The following is an 18,579-nucleotide window of genomic DNA, read 5'->3' as shown; positions in this document are numbered from 1 at the left end:
AAGCAGAGCTTCATGAACAAATCATAACATCAATATCATTAATAATTAAATTAACCAAACTGTTTTGTATTTTGATTGTGGTGCAGTCCATTTACCATAAATCCACCAAAACCCACAACCGTCCTCAAAGAAGTGAACACGCATATTCCTTTAAATGTCCCTGAGGAGGAATCTAAGACCAATCTATGACCCATCAATTGTCACTACTGAAATGACTGAATGTCTTCAGGCACCTTTTATTTAAAGGTGAAGTGGTAGAGCAAACAATCAACAATGAACACACAAACACAGGCACTCAGAAAGATAAAGATACGCCTCATGCCATCTAAAAAGTGCTCGCATACAAGAAAAAAAAAAAAAAAAATCAGTCAGTGCTCTGAATCCAAAATTAGACAAACGAGAACCGTCAGCTGCAAATGACTGCACTTAAGGAACTGCTTTGGAATGCGTTTACATTTTAATCTATAAATATCCTTTATATTAACTAAACAACAAGAAAGACAATCTTTAAATATGAAGTCAAAACCTCTTAAGGCCTTCGTCCTCAGTTGGACCTGAGACATTAAACTGCAACTTTAGAGTGTAGATAAATATACACTTCTTCGATGGTGCCATTTAAAGGAAAGTGCCATGGTCTCTATTGAAAGTACTCCAGAACCAAAATATATCATTACATAAGCATCTAAATTAATTAAATATACGTTTCATCACACTATGCAGTTGGTCCCCATCCTAATACTCACTGCATTCTAAACAAAAGAATGTCTTCATGCAGTCAATCATAAAAAACATCTTCAACATCTTCCAAAGAGCCTCCCAAAATGCCTTTGAGCCTCGACCTTTGGGGTCAGTCCACTCATGTGAGTCCGGATGTGGTGATATGGTAAAAGTGCCAGAGACGTGATGACTGTGGTCTCTGCTGTGGAGTTCTTAAGTCGTGCTCTCACACTCAGTCCAAAGATCTCGGTCGTGATTGGTACGAAGTCACTCTCTCCTTACGTGTCCCCGTGCCGGTTGTAGTAGTCACTGAAGAACGTGAAAATACTGATAACCACGCACATCACCACAAACAGCATCAGGGCCATCCAAAGAAGCCGTCGGCTGATGGAGATCTTGGGACAAAACCGAGTGAGAAGAGCCAGGACCTCATCGATCCTCCTGTGAGGATCAGAACTTGTTCAGTACACAGTAGATTCTTGATATTTCTGATCTCATGGCAGTATCAATTACTTCTCTGACTTATATTTGTCATGTGTCAGTGGTAAAAGATTAAGATCATTAATGTTAGAGGGCGTGCTCCTACAGATTAATCCACATCCATTAAGAGTTAGTTAGCTGTTGGAATATGTGCAGTCTTACAGACATCTTAAAACGATTATAAACCCAAAGCTGAATTCTGAAGCTACTTATGAGGCTGTGGACAGAAGCAAGCTCCAGCAATTCTCTGCTTTAGAAAACTGTCCCATTTTTATATAAGAAAAAAAGAAGAAAAAACACAAAAACCTCGTTGTGCTTTTGTCACAAGTTGAGCTTCTATCTTTGAAGCTATCCTTTCACTTTGTGTACTATATAATTCCTGACCTGTGTTGTTGTAAAATGTGTGTCAAGATTCAGTGATTGTAAGTCATACCAATCAAGTAACCTGGCAATGAACCTCTGATGCTGCTTTTGTTCTAGATAAACTTAAAAAAAGAGCACAGATTAAGACAGATTTTCTATTTAAACTGAATAATAACAGATATGACTCATCCAGGTCTTTGAAAAATATTAGGATCCAAAAGTACAGTTTGGAACATTTAATAAAGTTACTATAATACTATCAAAATACACATACAATACATGTCTAATTGTAAAGGAACAGATTCAGTTTACCTGCTGCTCTCTAACCTTTTTCCACTCTCTTCATCCTTATTTCTTGACAGGAGCAGTTTCTCTGCATCTTTCTCCTCTTCACATTTCTCTTCCAGAAGTGCTTTGCTTTGCTTTAGCCCCTCTTGGTAGCTGCGGTTGAAATTTTGCACATTTAAAATTGAAAAAAAAAACAACAAGATTCCTGCATTAATTACACAAAACTAGTCTGATCTTCATCTTAGGGACAATTTCTATCAGATTAATATCCGGTAACGCGACAAATCATGGCAACGCGGTGCCGGCTGGAAAAAGTAACAACCTCCATCGCGTGTTTGTTGTGGAGGCTTTTGAGACTTTGGGACCACTCCTTCCCTCAAAATGGTTTTCGATCAGGCCGAGTACCTTTTATGAACTGTGACAATATGGAGACAGAGCTGGGTTTGCGTCTCCTCCAAGATAAGCATCGGTAAAGACTTCCCCATGATTTGTGTTGTTTAATCCAAGTGGTTGGTGTTCAATAAACCTGTATGTGTGTACACAAGGAGCTGCAGCAAGAGTGTCTTTGCTGAGAAGAAACCACAGGTCATAGAGGACCAGCGCCATTTGCAGATACGAACAGCTTGATCCAAGGTAACATACAATTCTCGCTTGTATGTTCTCACAAAAGCAGCTGTTTGTTTGGTATCAGTTTAATCTGTTTGCGTTTACTATTATTGTCATTTAGATGAAGATCAAATGTTTTCTAAGTAATTCATGCAGTGGATTCTTGTTTGCTGTATAGTCACACAAATGTGATGATTCATGAGCAATAACAATGCCATCATACAGAGACTTTGCACATTAATGAGCAGGAGAGAAGGCCTTACCCTTTGTTGTACGCTTCCTCCTCGATCTGTGCCTTCATCTCAGCTCTGATCTCAGCTCTAATCGCCTCCACGTTTCTTGAAGGTTTGGCTGGCTCACTTTCCTGCTCCGTCACACTCTTTCCACTGCATTGTTTCAGATTGGAAAGAACAGTCAGCCTTGGACACCACAACTATCACAGCAGACGTTATAAAACACTTCACAGTTAGGTTCCGTCAAAACATTATGGCTCGTCTTTGTAATGGACTCGCTGCTCAGCGCTGGATGAATGACGGCGTGCATTACTGACACCACCACAGGCATGGTGAGAGCAAACAGAAGGAATGGAGCTGGCACATTTGTTATTGCTGCTCTCCCCACAGAACGTCCAACTCAGACACTCGAGGGCTCGACTGAAGCTCACTTTATAACCACAATATGATCTGAGCCTAGCGTCTGGACTGTGTCAGACTCTTTCATAAATGTTTAGATTACCCAGGATAGCACAGCCCTCATCTGCAGCAGGGTTTGATGATTTTTTTCATGCTTCCAGGATAAGTTTTAGCTCGCTGGGGCTGTCTGTGCACTGTAAAACACATCCTACAGGTCACACAAACAAGACAAAGTTCCCTACGCAGCACAAAATGCTTTGATAAGAATGTTTAGAAGTTCAGGATTTCTCCTGAACCATTGTTTCTATGCCTGTGGAATGGCCTTGATAAATCAAACAGTGACACGGGATTTCTATGCAGCTGGTGTATATGTGTGTGTGTGTGTGTTTGTGTGTGCATACATGTTAACATTACCTATCTGCTGGTGATTGTGCTGCTTCTGGTGAAGTGCTGCCTTTCACATCATTCGCTTCACACTGCAGTGGAGAGTGTTTAAGAATGTCATTGTTATCTAACAATAAATCAGTTAACAATCATCTTTGATTATTTCATGTCAAATACTGTGTAATTCTATATTTTGGAGGGAAAAAAATAGACCACATTTCATGTAATTATTAAATGACTAACGAATTCTAGCAATGCTAGACAAAGGTTAGGCATTTTGAAACAGCGTTAGTCCTTATCAGACAAGAACTTATCAGTAATATTAAAAAAAACAACTATAAATGATTTTATCCGAAAAGAGCTGAATCTGCTTCTAACCCACAGATGAACTTTCATTCAGAAGTCACTCTGGGTATCACTACGTCAAATGCTTCATACCTCATTTCCCAGTATTTCCGAGCAGGACAGGAAGACCTACCAGAACAGGAAGAGCAGCGCCTGTTGTGGGTCCTGCGTTGGGGCCCGGGCCAGCAGTGGCTGGGGTCTGACCCGGGATGTTGAGTAGGTTAAACTTAGGCACGACGGCTACGCTCACCCTGCGCCTGGGCAAAGCCTACAGATGACAGTGTGGAGAAACAGAACAAGCAAGTTTGTTGTTTACAATTACAAAGGCATGAAGACATCACCGAGATAAAGGCTCCGTTTTGAAAATGAATCCGGGAGAGAAATAAAAGCAACAATCCTGAAAACTTCATTGTTTACCTTTCCAAGGGTAAGAGACATTGATCTTGATGGCCGTGTAACTCCATCATCTTTATGAAGAAAGCGAACATTGAAGTATTATTGGAAAAGAAAGCATCAATTTCATGCTGGTATATTTTTTTTCCTGAACACACAGTGTTTCTGGTCAGCAGAAACATTCTCCAGTTCATAGCTAAAAATACACTAAAAGAGCGAGCCAGAAGTGAGCCTAAAATAGGTGCATATTTCATCAAACCTCTGACTGCAAAAACGTCATTATCTAATGTTTTTTTTAGAAGGAAATACTGATGATATGTTGAGCAGATTTGATTCCCCTGCACTTGGGGAATGTTAGTGACAACTTACCTCCAGTGTCTATAGATCCTCCATAGCAGCGGTTTGAGTTCTGGTTGGCCAGCTTCTTAAACTCCATCAGCTCTGCGTGATCCTTCTCATATGTCCTCTTCAGATTTTCCACATATTGCATCATTACCTCAGTGGCCTTGTTCATGCGTTTCTCCTGTTTGACAATAAAAATAAATGACATCAGGCCCCCTCAATGTATGAGCACAGAAACAGGAACTTCCAACAGTCAGATTCACGGTAATTTGCTCTGCTAAAGGAAGAAATCCAAAGTAATTTAAGTGGGTTTACAGTTCAGCTGTTGTTCACAGGCACTTTTAAAAGTGGTCTGTAGCAATCTAAAAATTCAACAACCTTATCAAAGAGAGTAGAAGCTACAGCCAAGGCAAAATAAACAGCTTGGCACATTCTTGCACTGATGAACTCGACGGTTTCCTTGCCGAAGATAAACCCTTGAACAACATCTCGACCTGTTAAGAACACCCGTAGTCAAAGTCGATACCTTCACAAGTGTGAACACAGATGGTTTACCTACAGTTTGCATCATCTGACAACAGTTTATTGAACGCATGAAACTCAGATGATATTGTACCAGGGAGGTCTCTCAATTCAAATATCATGGTGGAGGCGGTGTGATGGCAAAGGCCTGTCTGGCTGTCAGTGAAACAGTTTATTAACTATGTGACTTCTAGGAGTAAAAGGATAAGTTCTGCAATATACAGAGTTACAGTCTGTGCTCTGTTTTAGTCACACTGCAGCGAGCAGGACGTCACTTCACATCACAGATATATAAAGACAGAAAAACATACAGCAAAGTCAACAAAGAGCTTCTTGAGGCAAATTAGTTGAATATTATCGGGTAGAGTCAGTCATCTGATCTCAATCAAGCTGAGCATGCATCTCACTCACGGAAGACACAACTGAAGCCACAGAAACCCACAAACAAGCAACAACTGAAGGAAAGTGCGGTACAGTCCTGGAAAAGCATCTCCGATGTGAATTAGGCTGTTCTTTAATTACATTACAACATGTAAAAAGGGACAAATTCTGTGGATCCAAAAGGAATAAAAAATGTCCATTTATGGGAACCTACATTATTGGTGCAAATACAATTAGGTTGTTATTCGATGGGATGCGTCAGAGATTTAGGGTTGAAATAGTTTCAGCGATAGACCTTTGTGCTGCTTTATTTTTCTTTCTCAGATGTTTGCTTTGGTTGGCATGAGATCAGCCGTGACATCAGAGAAAATGCTTCTCAGTTTTTTCTATATTACTGACAAACAGGCATTCCAGCCATCCACCCTGAAGAAGGCAGAATCTTTCAAGCAACCAAAAATGCAAAAGACAAAAGTGACAAACTGATGTGATAAGATGCCTGGTATATTTGTGCAGTGGAGCATTAGACTCTACCAGGTTAGTGTGGTAGGTATTAGGGTATATTGTCAAACTGCACCTGTCGAACAGCTCCGACTATCTCAGCTCTACTGGAGAGTCGTGTTGCCAGTCGGTGCAGCACCGCCACAGTCTCTATGAGGCGCTGATAGGATTCACGCTGCTCCAGGTTCTGCCACTGTGGTGCGGTCATCTGCAAGAAACACAGCATCATATGACAAATATCAGGAGAACAAAGTGTACATCAATGTTTCTTTTGTAGCTGGATTTGGACTCTTAGCCACACAAGATGAAAACCACTGCAGGGACACTTCCAGGTAACATTAACCAGAAAAACAAGTTTTACAATTTAATGAACTCATATTTTCAAGGACAAACCTTCAGCGCCCCTTTGAATTCTTCAAGTTCTTTCTCCGTGTCTTCCTCAGTCAGGTTCCTCTCCCTCTCGGCCTGTTTGATTCGGGTCTCCATGGTGTAGTTGTCATTACGAAATGCCAGTGACAGCTGGACAAAAGCATTCTGTGGAGAGGATGTTTCTTCAATATAACACTCAGACTGGCACATTAAAAGACTCATTCAAATGCAAATGATGGAAACACACAAAACCTGTAGAATGTTTCCAAGAAATCTCAACACAGTACAGCAAACACACAGCTAAGTGAGGATAATACTGATATGCAACATGTGGGGGAGAATCAAGCAGCCATGAGATGAACATGGGGAACAAGCTGTGAGGCTGACATTTGACCTCTTGATGTTTTGCTATGCTGATCAAAGCTAGTCTGCACGGTTTTCCAACATATGGGCCACCAGTGGGAGGAAATTTATGACCTCTGACTGTCCTGATCCAGACGCATCCCAGAGGGAACGCGGCTACAGCCCAAGCCTGACAACATCCCAAATGTTTGCATTTTCTCCGCAGGAAATCGCTCAAACTCTCTTCGGTCTGATCAGGAACATAAAAACACTTTCCTGTTGACAGTATACCGTCAAATCCAGCCAAGCGATTCTGTGACCAGCGTGTAATTAAGCCCTTTGGCAGGAGAACAGGTTATTATAAACATGTGGAAAAGGTTCAGACGTAAGTGGAAGAAGCCATCTGTTTCCAGAGCGAGTGGTTTGAACACAATGCACTGTTCAAGGTACACAAATTACTGTTGGCACACAATTTTATGACTTGTTTTTATAAGACATATGGACACTTAATTATTGTGGATCGTATTCATCACTTTTAACGCAACTGAGAACATTAAATGTAAAAGGAGAACATTATATAAAGCATATTCTTAGTTTATTGCTATTTATGCAACAATATTTGTGTATTTGTGCTGAGTCTTACAACCTTACGGGCTTAACACATAAGGCTATGCATGGAAACGTTTATGCAACCAGGGGTCAAAAATAGCTGTCAGGTAAAACATGAACTAGTTTTCGAGTTAAAGATGACACATATCCTTAATACTAAGATTTTTCTTTTATGTTCATCTTTAATGGATTCAAAAAGCTTGAAGCGAGATTTTGCAGATATTAAAATCCCTCTGGCAATTATCACAGATCACAGGCTTTGTTTTCAGGCTCATTGTTCCTGAAAAAGTTTCCCATTTCTGTGAGATTCATGGACTGTCTTTCATGCATTCCTCTGGTGAGGTTTATACATAGATTTATAATGATTGTTTTGGTCACATGGCAAAGCCCTCTATTTGTGCCTTCGATTGGGGATTAGGATCACTACAGTGGAAACACCATCTTTTCATCTTAAATGTTTTCATAGACAGTATGATGCTGAAATCTAAATTGTATTGTTTTTAATTGACTCTGTTCTTCCTTGTAACAGTGGAACGCCCCCTGTAGCGTGATCGATCCACCTCTCTGCTGAATAGTATGAGAACTGTGTCCTTTCATGAAATTGTTTGCCTTTTATATATATATATATATATATATGTGTGTGTGTATACATATAACTTTATCTCCATCGTTCCTATTGCCATTTCTTAATAACATGATCTATCGTGAGGGAATGACTTCCTGAAAGTGGTTATTTCAGAGTACTGGGTAGTTGCAGAGAAGCCAATAACTTCTGATTATTGAGACAGCAATTTTAAAACAGTTAGTAATCAGTTCAGCATCTTCTTACTAAAAATTTGACTGCAACTCATCACATACTGAGGATTCACTTGGTCAAGAGCACTTAGTGACAGTTTTCATCACATGGGGCACCATGTCACTTTCTGGTGCACAAGGACCTGCTGAACGTTTGCCTTCTGTGGCGCACCAGCTGTGCCAATAGTAAACAGGAAAACATTAATTTCTACTGGTTTATCAGCAAGTTAATACAGACTGTGTAAAGAGGTTAGAGGAGAGGAGATGGATGGATATTGGATATTGGAAGTGGAAGGGGCTCCAGTTGGCACTGCTCTTTTACCTTCCTTTTTATGTCTTCATTCAGACTTCTTTTGCTCAATGACTGTGATACTGTGATACAAGTACTTGGTTAAGAACAGGTAAACTTCATGTTAAGGCGTTAAAAATAAACTTTTAAACTGGAAAGCTTTGCTACTGTTTCTGAAGTTGCCATCTTGACGTTAGCACAACATACAAAAGTGATGCTTTAGGGGTTTCCTCTACAATCAAAACCATCTTAGCAGGCTCCAGACCAAGCGTCAGGAGCCTAAAACATAATTATTGACCTTTGGATTCAGTTGATTTAGTTGTCATCTGTTGACAGACAAGGTTAGCCTATTCTCCTTGTTTACAGTCTTTATGTTAAGATAAGCTAAGTGGCTTCATTGGGGTAGAGAATGTTTTTGAAGCTTTGCATCTAAATATTTGAAAAGGATTCGACCAAAAACATGCAGATATGAAACACCAACCTCAACTTCTTTTTCAGTGAGTGGAGGTGCACTGGAATGAAAGAGAATAACGGTTTGTTAAATAAGTAATGTACATATTCATACACAGTAAATTGAGCTAAAGCAGCAGTTTGTTACACACCAGCCTGGCAGACCACGGTGAAGCTTGAGTTTTCTCAGCATGATGTCTGAAATGTTTGGCATGGCGTCAGACTTCTGCTTCGTCTCTTCGCCACTGGCTGACTTCAGAGAAGGTGAACATCCTGTGGACACATTAAAAAAGGCCTCAAGAGAATCACCGGGTCTGTCTGTAGAGAACTTGAGTTTCAAGTGATAATAACAATAATAAGTTTATTCGCTGCCTCTTATGTTGTGTCAAAGAAAGTCCAAGAAAAAATCTCAAGTAATTTCACTGGTATGAAGCTCAGACTCCCAAAAAACCATGAAAATTACACAGAATAATTTCCTCATGCCATCAGGTGGTCTTTTGCTTACATGCTTTAACAATCATGCCATCTGCTGATGGAACATGAAAACACACGTCTTTCCTTGTTTGCCAGTACTTGGGTGATACGAAGAAAAAACCCCAAAAACATTACACTAGAACACATTCAGTCTTTTCCACATTCAGTGGGAAAAACATTTCTGAGAGGAAGTGTACACCCTGGGTGATACCCAATAGGACAAATGTGGATTGTTACCTTTTTCCTGTTCTGCAGCTTCACTCAAGTCTGGTAACTTGGATCCTACAATGGTCTGGTTACGCATCAGCTTGTGCTCCTGCGCATGCAAACACACACAGGAGCAGAAGATTTGTATTTTTATATCATTTCAGCAGAGGACACTTGATAAGAAGAATGATGACAGCAAAGTGTAGCCTGGTGAGTGGATGTTTTACCTCTCTGAGTTTAGACAGTTTCTGCACACTTCCCGGCTGGATGGGGAAGTCCTTGTACTTGTATGCAGCATCTCTGGGCTTTTCTGAGAGAGTGTCCTCGACTGTAGGAGGGAAACTTGGGGCTCCACTTCTTGAATTGAGGCCGCCTACAGCATCCCAGGAAACAGCTCTCATCAGGGGAGGAAAGGCTCCAATCGTCTTAATCTCAGCTGTGCAGGGGGCCTGCTGAGTAGCAGGTCTGGGAACGGGCTTGGCCACCCCTGTTGCTGGGGCCTGGTGTGGGTTTCGACCTGAAGCCTCCTCAGCTTTACTGACTGTCGAAGGACTCTTAGGCACGGCCAGATCACAGTTCTCCTTCTGAACGGCAAACCGGGGCTTTAGAGTCCCGGAGGATACTTTTCTTTTTTCAGCAGGCTTCCAGTTCATAAAGGGCTGGTCCTATAAAATAATAAAATAGTTAGCACTCTTGTTGTGTTTACTTGAGAAAAACTCTCACACACTTCATCAGGCATTAGTCTCGAAAGCAACCAATCAATCAAAAATACTGAGATGTTCAGCATCTGACAGGGGCCACCAACACGTATTTTATACTCAGTGGCCCCTCTGTTGCTGTATTTTCAATAACATTCTGAGTAAAAGAGTAAAACAAAGTGAATGGGACAACAGGACAAATTCTAAGTTTGAACTGATGATAGACTAAGATGATAAGTTCAATTATCTATAAAGTGTGATTTTACCTCCCTTCATTTAGGTTTTAATGCTATAGGCGCCCACTGAATACTTTGGTGGTTCTCAGTCAGATCCAAGGCTCACTCATCTGTTTCAAAAGACCTCTGATGGTTATAGCTACTTTTCATCCTTCATGGTCTCCATTTTGGCTATGCTGTGAAAGAGGAAGGACCAGCCAATTCCCACAATGTGAACACTGCAGATGAGGTTAATGATGGATTTGATGTATATCTAAAGTATTTTGCTCCGTTGCTTTCCTTAAAAAAATAAATGTTCATCAGCAGATGTATGGTCTTTTTGGAGAATATGATAAAGGTGAGATCAGGAAATCTGAGGTTTTGTGGAGTTTTCATACATTTTTCCTGGCAGGAGATAAAAGATTCTGACTTCCCACTGAATTGATGGAAGCTAAATACAAGCTAGACGGCCTACATCAGCAGAATGTTATCAGACATTGGGGGCCCATGCTTTGAGGCATTTTCTTAAATAGCCAAAACATAATAACACGGCTTAAACAGAGAGAGTATGTGTATATGAACATGTGCCTACTGAAATGTCACATTATCAGCAAAAAGGGTGTTTATACATGTTAAATTGTCATCTTCTCTGTAGTATTACATTTGCGGTCAGAGTCTGTTTGCAAAATGCTGCGGCTGAGTCAACAATCATGATAAAATGTTGTGATGTTCATTCATTTCAGTATAACGCATGTAAAAGCTTTTATACACCAAGCTGAAAATCGGATGCTCGGAACATCTGTCGCATTTGTAAACATCTGTCGCTCTTGCGCTCTTTATCGGTGTGTGAAACAGTAAAACGCTGTTTGAACTGTCAAATACCGTCAACGTTTTTTTCCCCCCAGCCGAGTCAGTGTGTATAATCGTGTCTATGAGTGAGAGATCACTCTGATTGGCTGCTCAGTGACGCAAATGAGAGCACAGGAAGGAAAGCGGCCATGACAACAGAGTGATAACCATTAAATCAATAGGTCACACGTGAACTCTTCTCATTTTTCATCATCTTTCATCATCAATATGGTCATGTGGAGCAAAAATAACTAAAAGCCAAATGATAATTAAAAATGAACAAAGCAAACACAGCTTTGTATAAGTTACTTATCAACAAGTTCTTCCGGGTTTCCTTTTCTAATAACACATGTACAACATGTGTAGATCGTGCATCATAACAGACAGATCCTCTTTGTGATGTGTTCAGGCGCTTTTATTTTTCTCCCCAAACGGTGGCTCTGTGCGACACAACAGGGGGCATGTGTCAACATCACCACCGGCTCTTCCTGTTAGTTTGGTTCATAATTTTCCTGAGTGTACCAACTGAAGAATGTGACATGAGGCACAGTGTCAGTTAGTTGTCAGCTGCGTTTCTACAGTTTCCCTCCTCTTTAACTGGCCAACTATTCGATGCTTACAGGTTGATTGGTTAAAATGAAGTTGTACAGTGTTTACTAAGAGATTTGCCTGTTGGAGATAAGCTTAATTAGCGTTGTTAGAACTTGTTTGACAAAGGTTTAAGTAAAACTTTTGCACTCTGTTTATGGTTGTCATTTACGTGTTGATATGAAGACATGCAGTTAGTCTGTTAATCTGACCTCCTGATCCTTGTTGGTTAAATCGGGCTGCTCACTCACTGAAGACACCTCCAGATGCTACAAGAGAACATCCCAGTTTTCATGTGTTAATGACGATTAGGTGAATCAGTAGTTATTGAGTTGGTTAAGAAATGTTTCTATTTCTGAGGCAATGCGGCATAGAGATAAATATCTTCTTAGAATTACAGAATTGGTACAACATTTTAACAAACAAGAAAAAAAAGCGTTACATTTTGTGTTATTCTGAGAGACGGCAACTAATTCTTTACCTGACCAGTCGACTGTGAGTTGACCTGAGTTGTGTCTGAGGATCCTGCAGCTGAAACAGCAGAAAACAACTTATAACTCACTATTACTGGGAGATCTTTTAGACCAAAAGAGAACCCATTCCATTCTTGTTCATGAACAAAATTTAGGCATTAAAAAAACAAAACATTTTCAAGTCAATCTAATTTGGTTCCCAACAAGAACCAGAAGCCGGTCAGATCTGAGCAGAACTGATGTTCAGACAAGAATCAAACCAGCTCTCTGTTGGTTGAAACTCAGCAGCAGAATAATTAAAAAAAAAAACAGATATACAGAAATAAAACAAAGAAGTGTAAATTATTTTAGTGGTAAATAGACTGTTGCAATCCATTTGAAGAACCCAGACAGACAGAGGAGTACAGACCAGTCTGAGGGACCACGATGAGCGAGCTGCTTCTCGATGAACATGGTGAAGATGATGGTGTTGGAGTTGGAGAAAGACCTGTAGAAAAAAATATTGAAAATGAAACAGTTCTCTTAAAAATATCCAACAAGTAGAGAAAAAAAAGTTGCAGGCATTATGTACAGTACATTGAAAACATGTTTAAAAACCAATAAAACTTCACAGAGAACCTCACACCAGTAAAATGCCGTGTAGCAATAAGAAAGTAATGGATCATGCTTGGCTGTGTTGGTGTTGCTTTGGTTTCTGAGTCTTAGGTGGAGGTTGGGCAGGTTTCCTGGGAGCCCAGGGCAGAGTCAGGATTGCTCCTGCTCTCATACCTGCACCTCATCTTCCCTCATCAAGACGCCCTTTTAGAAACTGCAGGAGCAACCAGTCTTTGCCAGATTGTCTCACTTCCGAAGTGGTATTACAGCCGACTCCTATGTTCCATAGCATGTTTTTCCTTGCGCTTACCTATCTTTCTTGTCATCTGCAGTATTGCTCCCGTCGTCCACTCTCAGCGCTCTGGTTTCTCATGCCTGGATTGACACCCACAGTTGGATTCTTGACATCTATCTACTTCATTTACCTGCCTGCTTGCTCTGCTGCCGACTCAAAGCCACAGCACCACAGCCAGCACCCTCCCCTCCTTCCTGGATTCCCTCCCGGCCATTGTAAGGATAAACAAGCAATTACCTCTGGAATGATCATTATTCGGAACCCTCCTAATCATCTCTCTCCTCCCTCAGAGTACCGCCTTACCTGGATTCTCCCTACAGTCTACAATCACATCCTCCGTTCAATAAACTCTGTTAACTTTTATGTTTCCAGTGTCTGCTCTTGGGTCTGATTTATAGCTAGCGGTGACTCCACTAACACATCATGTGTATCATGTGTGGTAGTAAATCTCTCCTAAAACTAAGGCCAATAAAGACACAAGGCTTCTTGTCCACCCGGTCATGTTCCTGCTTCACCATCTTGATTAACAACTAGGTGGCTCTTTGGGTAGTAAAGTCACAGTTGACTACTTTATGTTGCCCACTGTCACTTGGTTTGCTGTGCAGGCCGTCCACCTCTGCCTGCAGCTGTAAAAAGGGGGGCAAATTTGTAATCCAACGCTACATACTCAAAGTCTCAGTTACTACAAGGAGTAAGTGGATACTACTGTCACATTAACAAAAAAAAAAACAGATTAAGCCCGACTATGTTTGAAATTATGTGGGCAAGTTTTTATTGTAATTTTTCGGTTCCAAGGTACTGGATAACTAACGATAACGCCCGCACTACAAGATATGGATCCAGATATTCAGCTAGAGCGACAGCCAATGACAGCGCAAAGAATACAGCAAACAAAAGTACAACAAGCATGAAGAAAATGCATTCCTCCTGAACTCAGCAAACTGATCAGAATCTGGTGAAACGTTGGTGAGAACACCAGTGTCTCTTTGACTTTTCTAACATGCAATAACATTACAGACCTGAGAGAGAGGAGTCCTGGACAAAAACTGCCAGTTCTCATTAACAACAGATACAACTACTATACATGGATCATAGTGTGACGTTAATGACGTGAGACAGACCAGCTAGACCAGTCTGAGATCAATTCTGGTGAAAAACCATGTCTCACAGTATGCACGACACAGCACTCCAACACTGAAAAGTCTGATGTGTGCCTGTGCACACGCTACCTGCGGGTGAGTCGGTGAGGCTGCTTGTGGATCGGCGCCCTCGTCGCGTAAGAAAGCGGTCGCTGACCCTCTTGGCCTGTTCCAACAGCTCCAGGTTCTTCTGTCGATCCTCCTCAGAGAGCTGCAGCTCCGGCAGCTGAGCCTTCACCAGGTCGATCACATTAACTGTGCTGTCTGAAGAACACAGAAGAAACCTATTCTTTATATGATTTTTTTTTTTTTTTGCACTGTTGCTCAGTACGCTCCATTCGTTTTACAAGCAAAACATCCAGATTGTGATGGGTAGCGCTCCTTCTCCCTCCTCCAACTGTTTGGCCACACACCCCTAATCAGTGATTCCTAACAGGTGAGGCTGGATCACTTCCTGGTTCTCTTTAAATGTGTGTTTTGCCCCAGGCTTTCCCAGCTCCACACTTGTCCCAGGAATGACTACGTCTAGTCAAGGTGCAGGACTAAAGGGGACTAGTCTCAATGCTCCCCCCCGTCTGTGCAGCGCTCACCATGTGTGGCTGTATCATGTGCAATTCCCAGGAACGGGGACGTGATGTCGGCTTCTGGTGCTGCAGCTGAGCTCTAGCCACTGCTGTTTTTGCCCCTTTGCAATAATATCTTGTGTACTTATGGTTATCCTGTTCTATTTAGTATTTTGATTATGAATTGTTAGTTAATTGTTGTGTTCTCCCCAGTCAAGTTAGTTTTGTTTAGTTGTTTCTTTGTTTTGTTCTTTTCTTTTTTCTTGTAAACCAACTTGAGCTAGTTCTGTTCTGGACTCCTCTCAATGCCAGTACAGGTGGGCTGGTCATAGGTTTATAGGTGGTGGCTCACAAGGTGGAGGGCTTCCTCACTCTTAGTTTATTTTGCATGCTTAATATTTGTTGTGTTCTAATTTGTGTCTTTTGCTTTGCAGTGTGTGTGACTTTTCCTTTCTGGTACCTGGTGGTGGCCCCTCTCCCCTTCACTCCCCCACTGCTGTGGGCCTCCCTGATACAGTCACCTTGTGCTGGTAAAACACTTCAGTGTAGCTTTTTTTTTTTTAGCATAGAGTATATTTTGTAATAAAAGTCTTATTTTTTAAGCTGTGACCTCCTGTTATTTAACCAATGTGAAACTTACCTGTAAATAAAAACTGAACATTGTTTAAAACTAGAAATTCACCTTTCTGCTCCCTTTTTCCTTAAAACATAAGAACCTGTTTTCAGTGTGGTTTTCTCTGGGTGAAAGTCCCGGAGTGGCGTATTGTCAGGGGTGTACAGCTGCCCTGGTCACATAGAAATTACGTTTTGAAATGACACAGCATTGTTAGGAAAGTTTTTAGCACAAGAATCTTGACTGTCATTTGAGTGCTGTTGGACTAGAGTTATTTTAGTTGCATTTCAACAAAATTCTTCATTCTGAAGTCTCAAGGTAAGGCATAATTTACGATCGATGAAAGCCAATAAATAAACTGAGTGTTAGCAAAGTCAGGGGTTTTGTAATCTCCTGTTTCATCAAATAGGGTCGGTACTGTAAGCTGAACATCAAAAGTAATCAGATCAGCAAAAGCATTTCAGGCATTTCAGATTCCTCTGTCAGGAGGGAGATCACCAGACTTTGTCTAAATGTTGAGAAGGTTCTTGTGTAACTGCACAACATGAAAATAGTTTTTTCTTTTTCTAATTAAATTTTTTCTTTACAAAAGACAAGGTATGCTCATACAAGTGGGGAACTGAACTCCATTAACCCTTTGGAAGAGCACAGTTTTCAGTGACTATGCTGTCATCTCATTAAGATATTGTGGAAGTAAGCCTATCTGAGCCATGTCTACCGCTTGGTTTAAGTATGTAATGTTAAACGTGAGTATAAGTAATGACATTGCTTTTTCAAATTTTGATACTTTTACCATAAGGTGAAATTTCAATCATAAATTAAACACTGATTCTCATTCTTTCCACAGATAAATTAAAAATAACCGTTGCTTTGTTCTCTGTGAACACTCTAAAGGTTTGAATCTAGATAAGACTAAAGAGTTCATGGGTTGGTCCCATCTGTTTTTTTTAACACCGACTTTTAATCGATCAAGCATTAAAGTTCAGTCCTAACCGTTAATGTGACTCAGTCCTTTGAATATACAGCAGGGAGAATACGTTTTTGACACATCAACATTTTTTTCAGGAAAGGTATTTCTAAGTGGGCTATTGACACGAAATCTGCACCAGATATTGCCATCAAGCCAAGTATTCAATTCATACATTGCTGGTAATTACAGCCTCTAGACACCTCCTGTATGGAGAGACCAGTCGCCTGCTCAGGCCCATTCTTCCACACAAACTGTCCACTTTTATGATCTCTGATCTTCAGTTCTCTGGGTTATTGACTGGGCCATTCTAGCACCTTGATTTTCTTTCTTTGAAACCAATTAATCGTTTCCTTGGCCCTGAGGGTGGACATTTCAGAAAGACAATGATCCCAAGCACTTTTCATTTTCAGCTTCGACAGTGTCCCGATACATTTCTCCATTCATGAAGTGTAGAATGATAGCCAGAAAAGTTAAATTTTTGTTTCATCTGACCGTACAATAGTCTCCCAGTCATCCACAGGCTTCCCCAAATGTTGTTTTGCAAACTTTAAACAAGCCTCAACATGCTTTTTATTCAGCGATGGGGTCTTGCATGGTGAGTGTGCATGGATGCTGTGGTGGTTTAGTGCAATGCTTTTGGTTTTCTTTGAAAAAAACAGTGCCTACTGATGCAAGGTCTTTCTGAAGCTCTCCCCAAGTGGTTCTTGGCTCTTGGAGAACCCTTCTGATTAATTTCTGGACTCCTTACGTGGAGCACCTGATCATAAGCCGGTTCATGGTGAAATTATGCTCTTTCCATTTCTGGATAATGGCTCCCACAGTACTGACAGGAACATTCAGAATTCTGGAAATGCACCTATAACCAATACCATCAGTATGCTTTTCAACAACAAGATTACAAAGGTCTTGGGGGAGCTCTTTGCTTTTCTCTATCATGAAATCTTTCCTGTGTGACTCCTGGATAATGAGAAGCCTTTATAGGCCATCAAGTTGGACTAAACCAGCTGATATCAATTAGCTCTGATAGGGTCAGGGTTTCTCTCTCAGTACTGACAGATTTCAGGTGATTTCCTGGCTTTCTATGCCATTTTGCACCTTGTTATCTTCATGTGTTCAATACTTTTTCCCTGTGTAATTTCACTTCATTACACATAACTCAATTTATGGACTTAAATGTTTAGATGTCGTTGTATGAATGGAATACTTGAGTTGACATTGACATGTGGTGAAAATGTCGTGTCAACCCATTAGAAATACATTTACTGAAAAAAAGTGTTGACGTGTCAAATACTTATTTTCCCCGCCGTACTTATATGGAGACATTTTTAAGTGTCTTGAAATAACCCTGGCAGCTGTGATACTATTGAATCTATTATAATCTAATTTAATAAGAGAAAAAGAGAGAGAGAGAAAATGGGCTTATAAAAAGTGAACATTTTTCTAAATGGGGAAGTAATTTTTAGATAACTTTAGCTTGTTTCTGATATATTCTATGAGCAGTTTCCAAATGCTCTTGTTTGTCCATTATTACAAATCTGAACTTCTCACATTTGAGGATGCTGCATCACTTCTCTCATCCACTGGATTGCAATCGAATATAATAGATTGCAAACTTTTTTTATTAAAGATAAAACCTTTTGTTCTTACTCTTATTTTTTGTATATAACCTTTAACAGATTCAAAAGGTCCCCAATGAGAGCTGCAATTACAGGGGCTGCAATCTAAGGGAAAAAGGATCTATCTCACCTGTTCTTTTTAGCTAATATTTAAGCAAAAGGTTTGAAAATAAAAGCAGATTTCAATAAAGATAAGATAAGATCAGATAGGATAGAACTTTATTAATCCAAAAGGAAATTCCTGTCCCAGATAGCTCCAAAATTACAATTACAATATACAGCAGAGCATCAAATAGATGATGTATAAAAATAAGTGTAAAAATAAGTAAGGAGCGATTCTGGCAGGCCCGTGATGGTGCCGGAAGTAAGACTGTTGATTAAGAACATTTGTTATCAGTACTTAAGTGACAGCTGGAAAGTAGAAGATTAAGTTCTACGGTCCTCTAGAATATCTTTGGGTCAGAGCCATAAAGGGAAAAT

General features: G+C 40.4%; 1 protein-coding gene across 5 annotated transcripts in view; it reads right to left on the bottom strand.

Moving 5' to 3' along the window:
* Positions 1-216: 216 nt before the first annotated feature.
* The window catches only part of mrvi1 (murine retrovirus integration site 1 homolog), a 32,112-nt gene continuing 13,749 nt past the window's right edge, over positions 217-18,579 (bottom strand). For 3 of the 5 annotated variants that reach the window (XM_072380612.1, XM_072380608.1, XM_072380609.1), the window contains exons 5-21: positions 14,428-14,601; positions 12,719-12,796; positions 12,318-12,367; positions 12,049-12,105; positions 9,714-10,151; positions 9,517-9,595; positions 8,958-9,078; positions 8,837-8,867; positions 6,345-6,485; positions 6,028-6,159; positions 4,578-4,731; positions 4,233-4,282; positions 3,949-4,083; positions 3,501-3,562; positions 2,718-2,840; positions 1,873-2,001; positions 217-1,158 (exon numbers count right to left, since the gene is read on the bottom strand). In XM_072380612.1, the coding sequence (XP_072236713.1) occupies positions 996-1,158; positions 1,873-2,001; positions 2,718-2,840; positions 3,501-3,562; positions 3,949-4,083; positions 4,233-4,282; positions 4,578-4,731; positions 6,028-6,159; positions 6,345-6,485; positions 8,837-8,867; positions 8,958-9,078; positions 9,517-9,595; positions 9,714-10,151; positions 12,049-12,105; positions 12,318-12,367; positions 12,719-12,796; positions 14,428-14,601 (2,117 nt within the window). In that variant the 3' untranslated portion in view covers positions 217-995. Of the gene's footprint in view, positions 1,159-1,630; positions 1,683-1,872; positions 2,002-2,717; positions 2,841-3,500; positions 3,563-3,948; positions 4,084-4,232; positions 4,283-4,577; positions 4,732-6,027; positions 6,160-6,344; positions 6,486-8,836; positions 8,868-8,957; positions 9,079-9,516; positions 9,596-9,713; positions 10,152-12,048; positions 12,106-12,317; positions 12,368-12,718; positions 12,797-14,427; positions 14,602-18,579 lie in introns of all 5 variants that reach the window. The other 2 variants (XM_072380611.1, XM_072380610.1) reach the window with 2 other exon arrangements.

Source organism: Leuresthes tenuis, unplaced genomic scaffold (assembly GCF_036924035.1).
Source record: "Leuresthes tenuis unplaced genomic scaffold, fLeuTen1.0.hap1 SCAF_2, whole genome shotgun sequence".
In the NCBI taxonomy this organism is placed as follows: domain Eukaryota; kingdom Metazoa; phylum Chordata; class Actinopteri; order Atheriniformes; family Atherinopsidae; genus Leuresthes; species Leuresthes tenuis.
The sequence above is the reverse complement of the archived record's forward strand: the minus strand, read 5'-3'. Positions and strand labels throughout refer to the sequence as shown.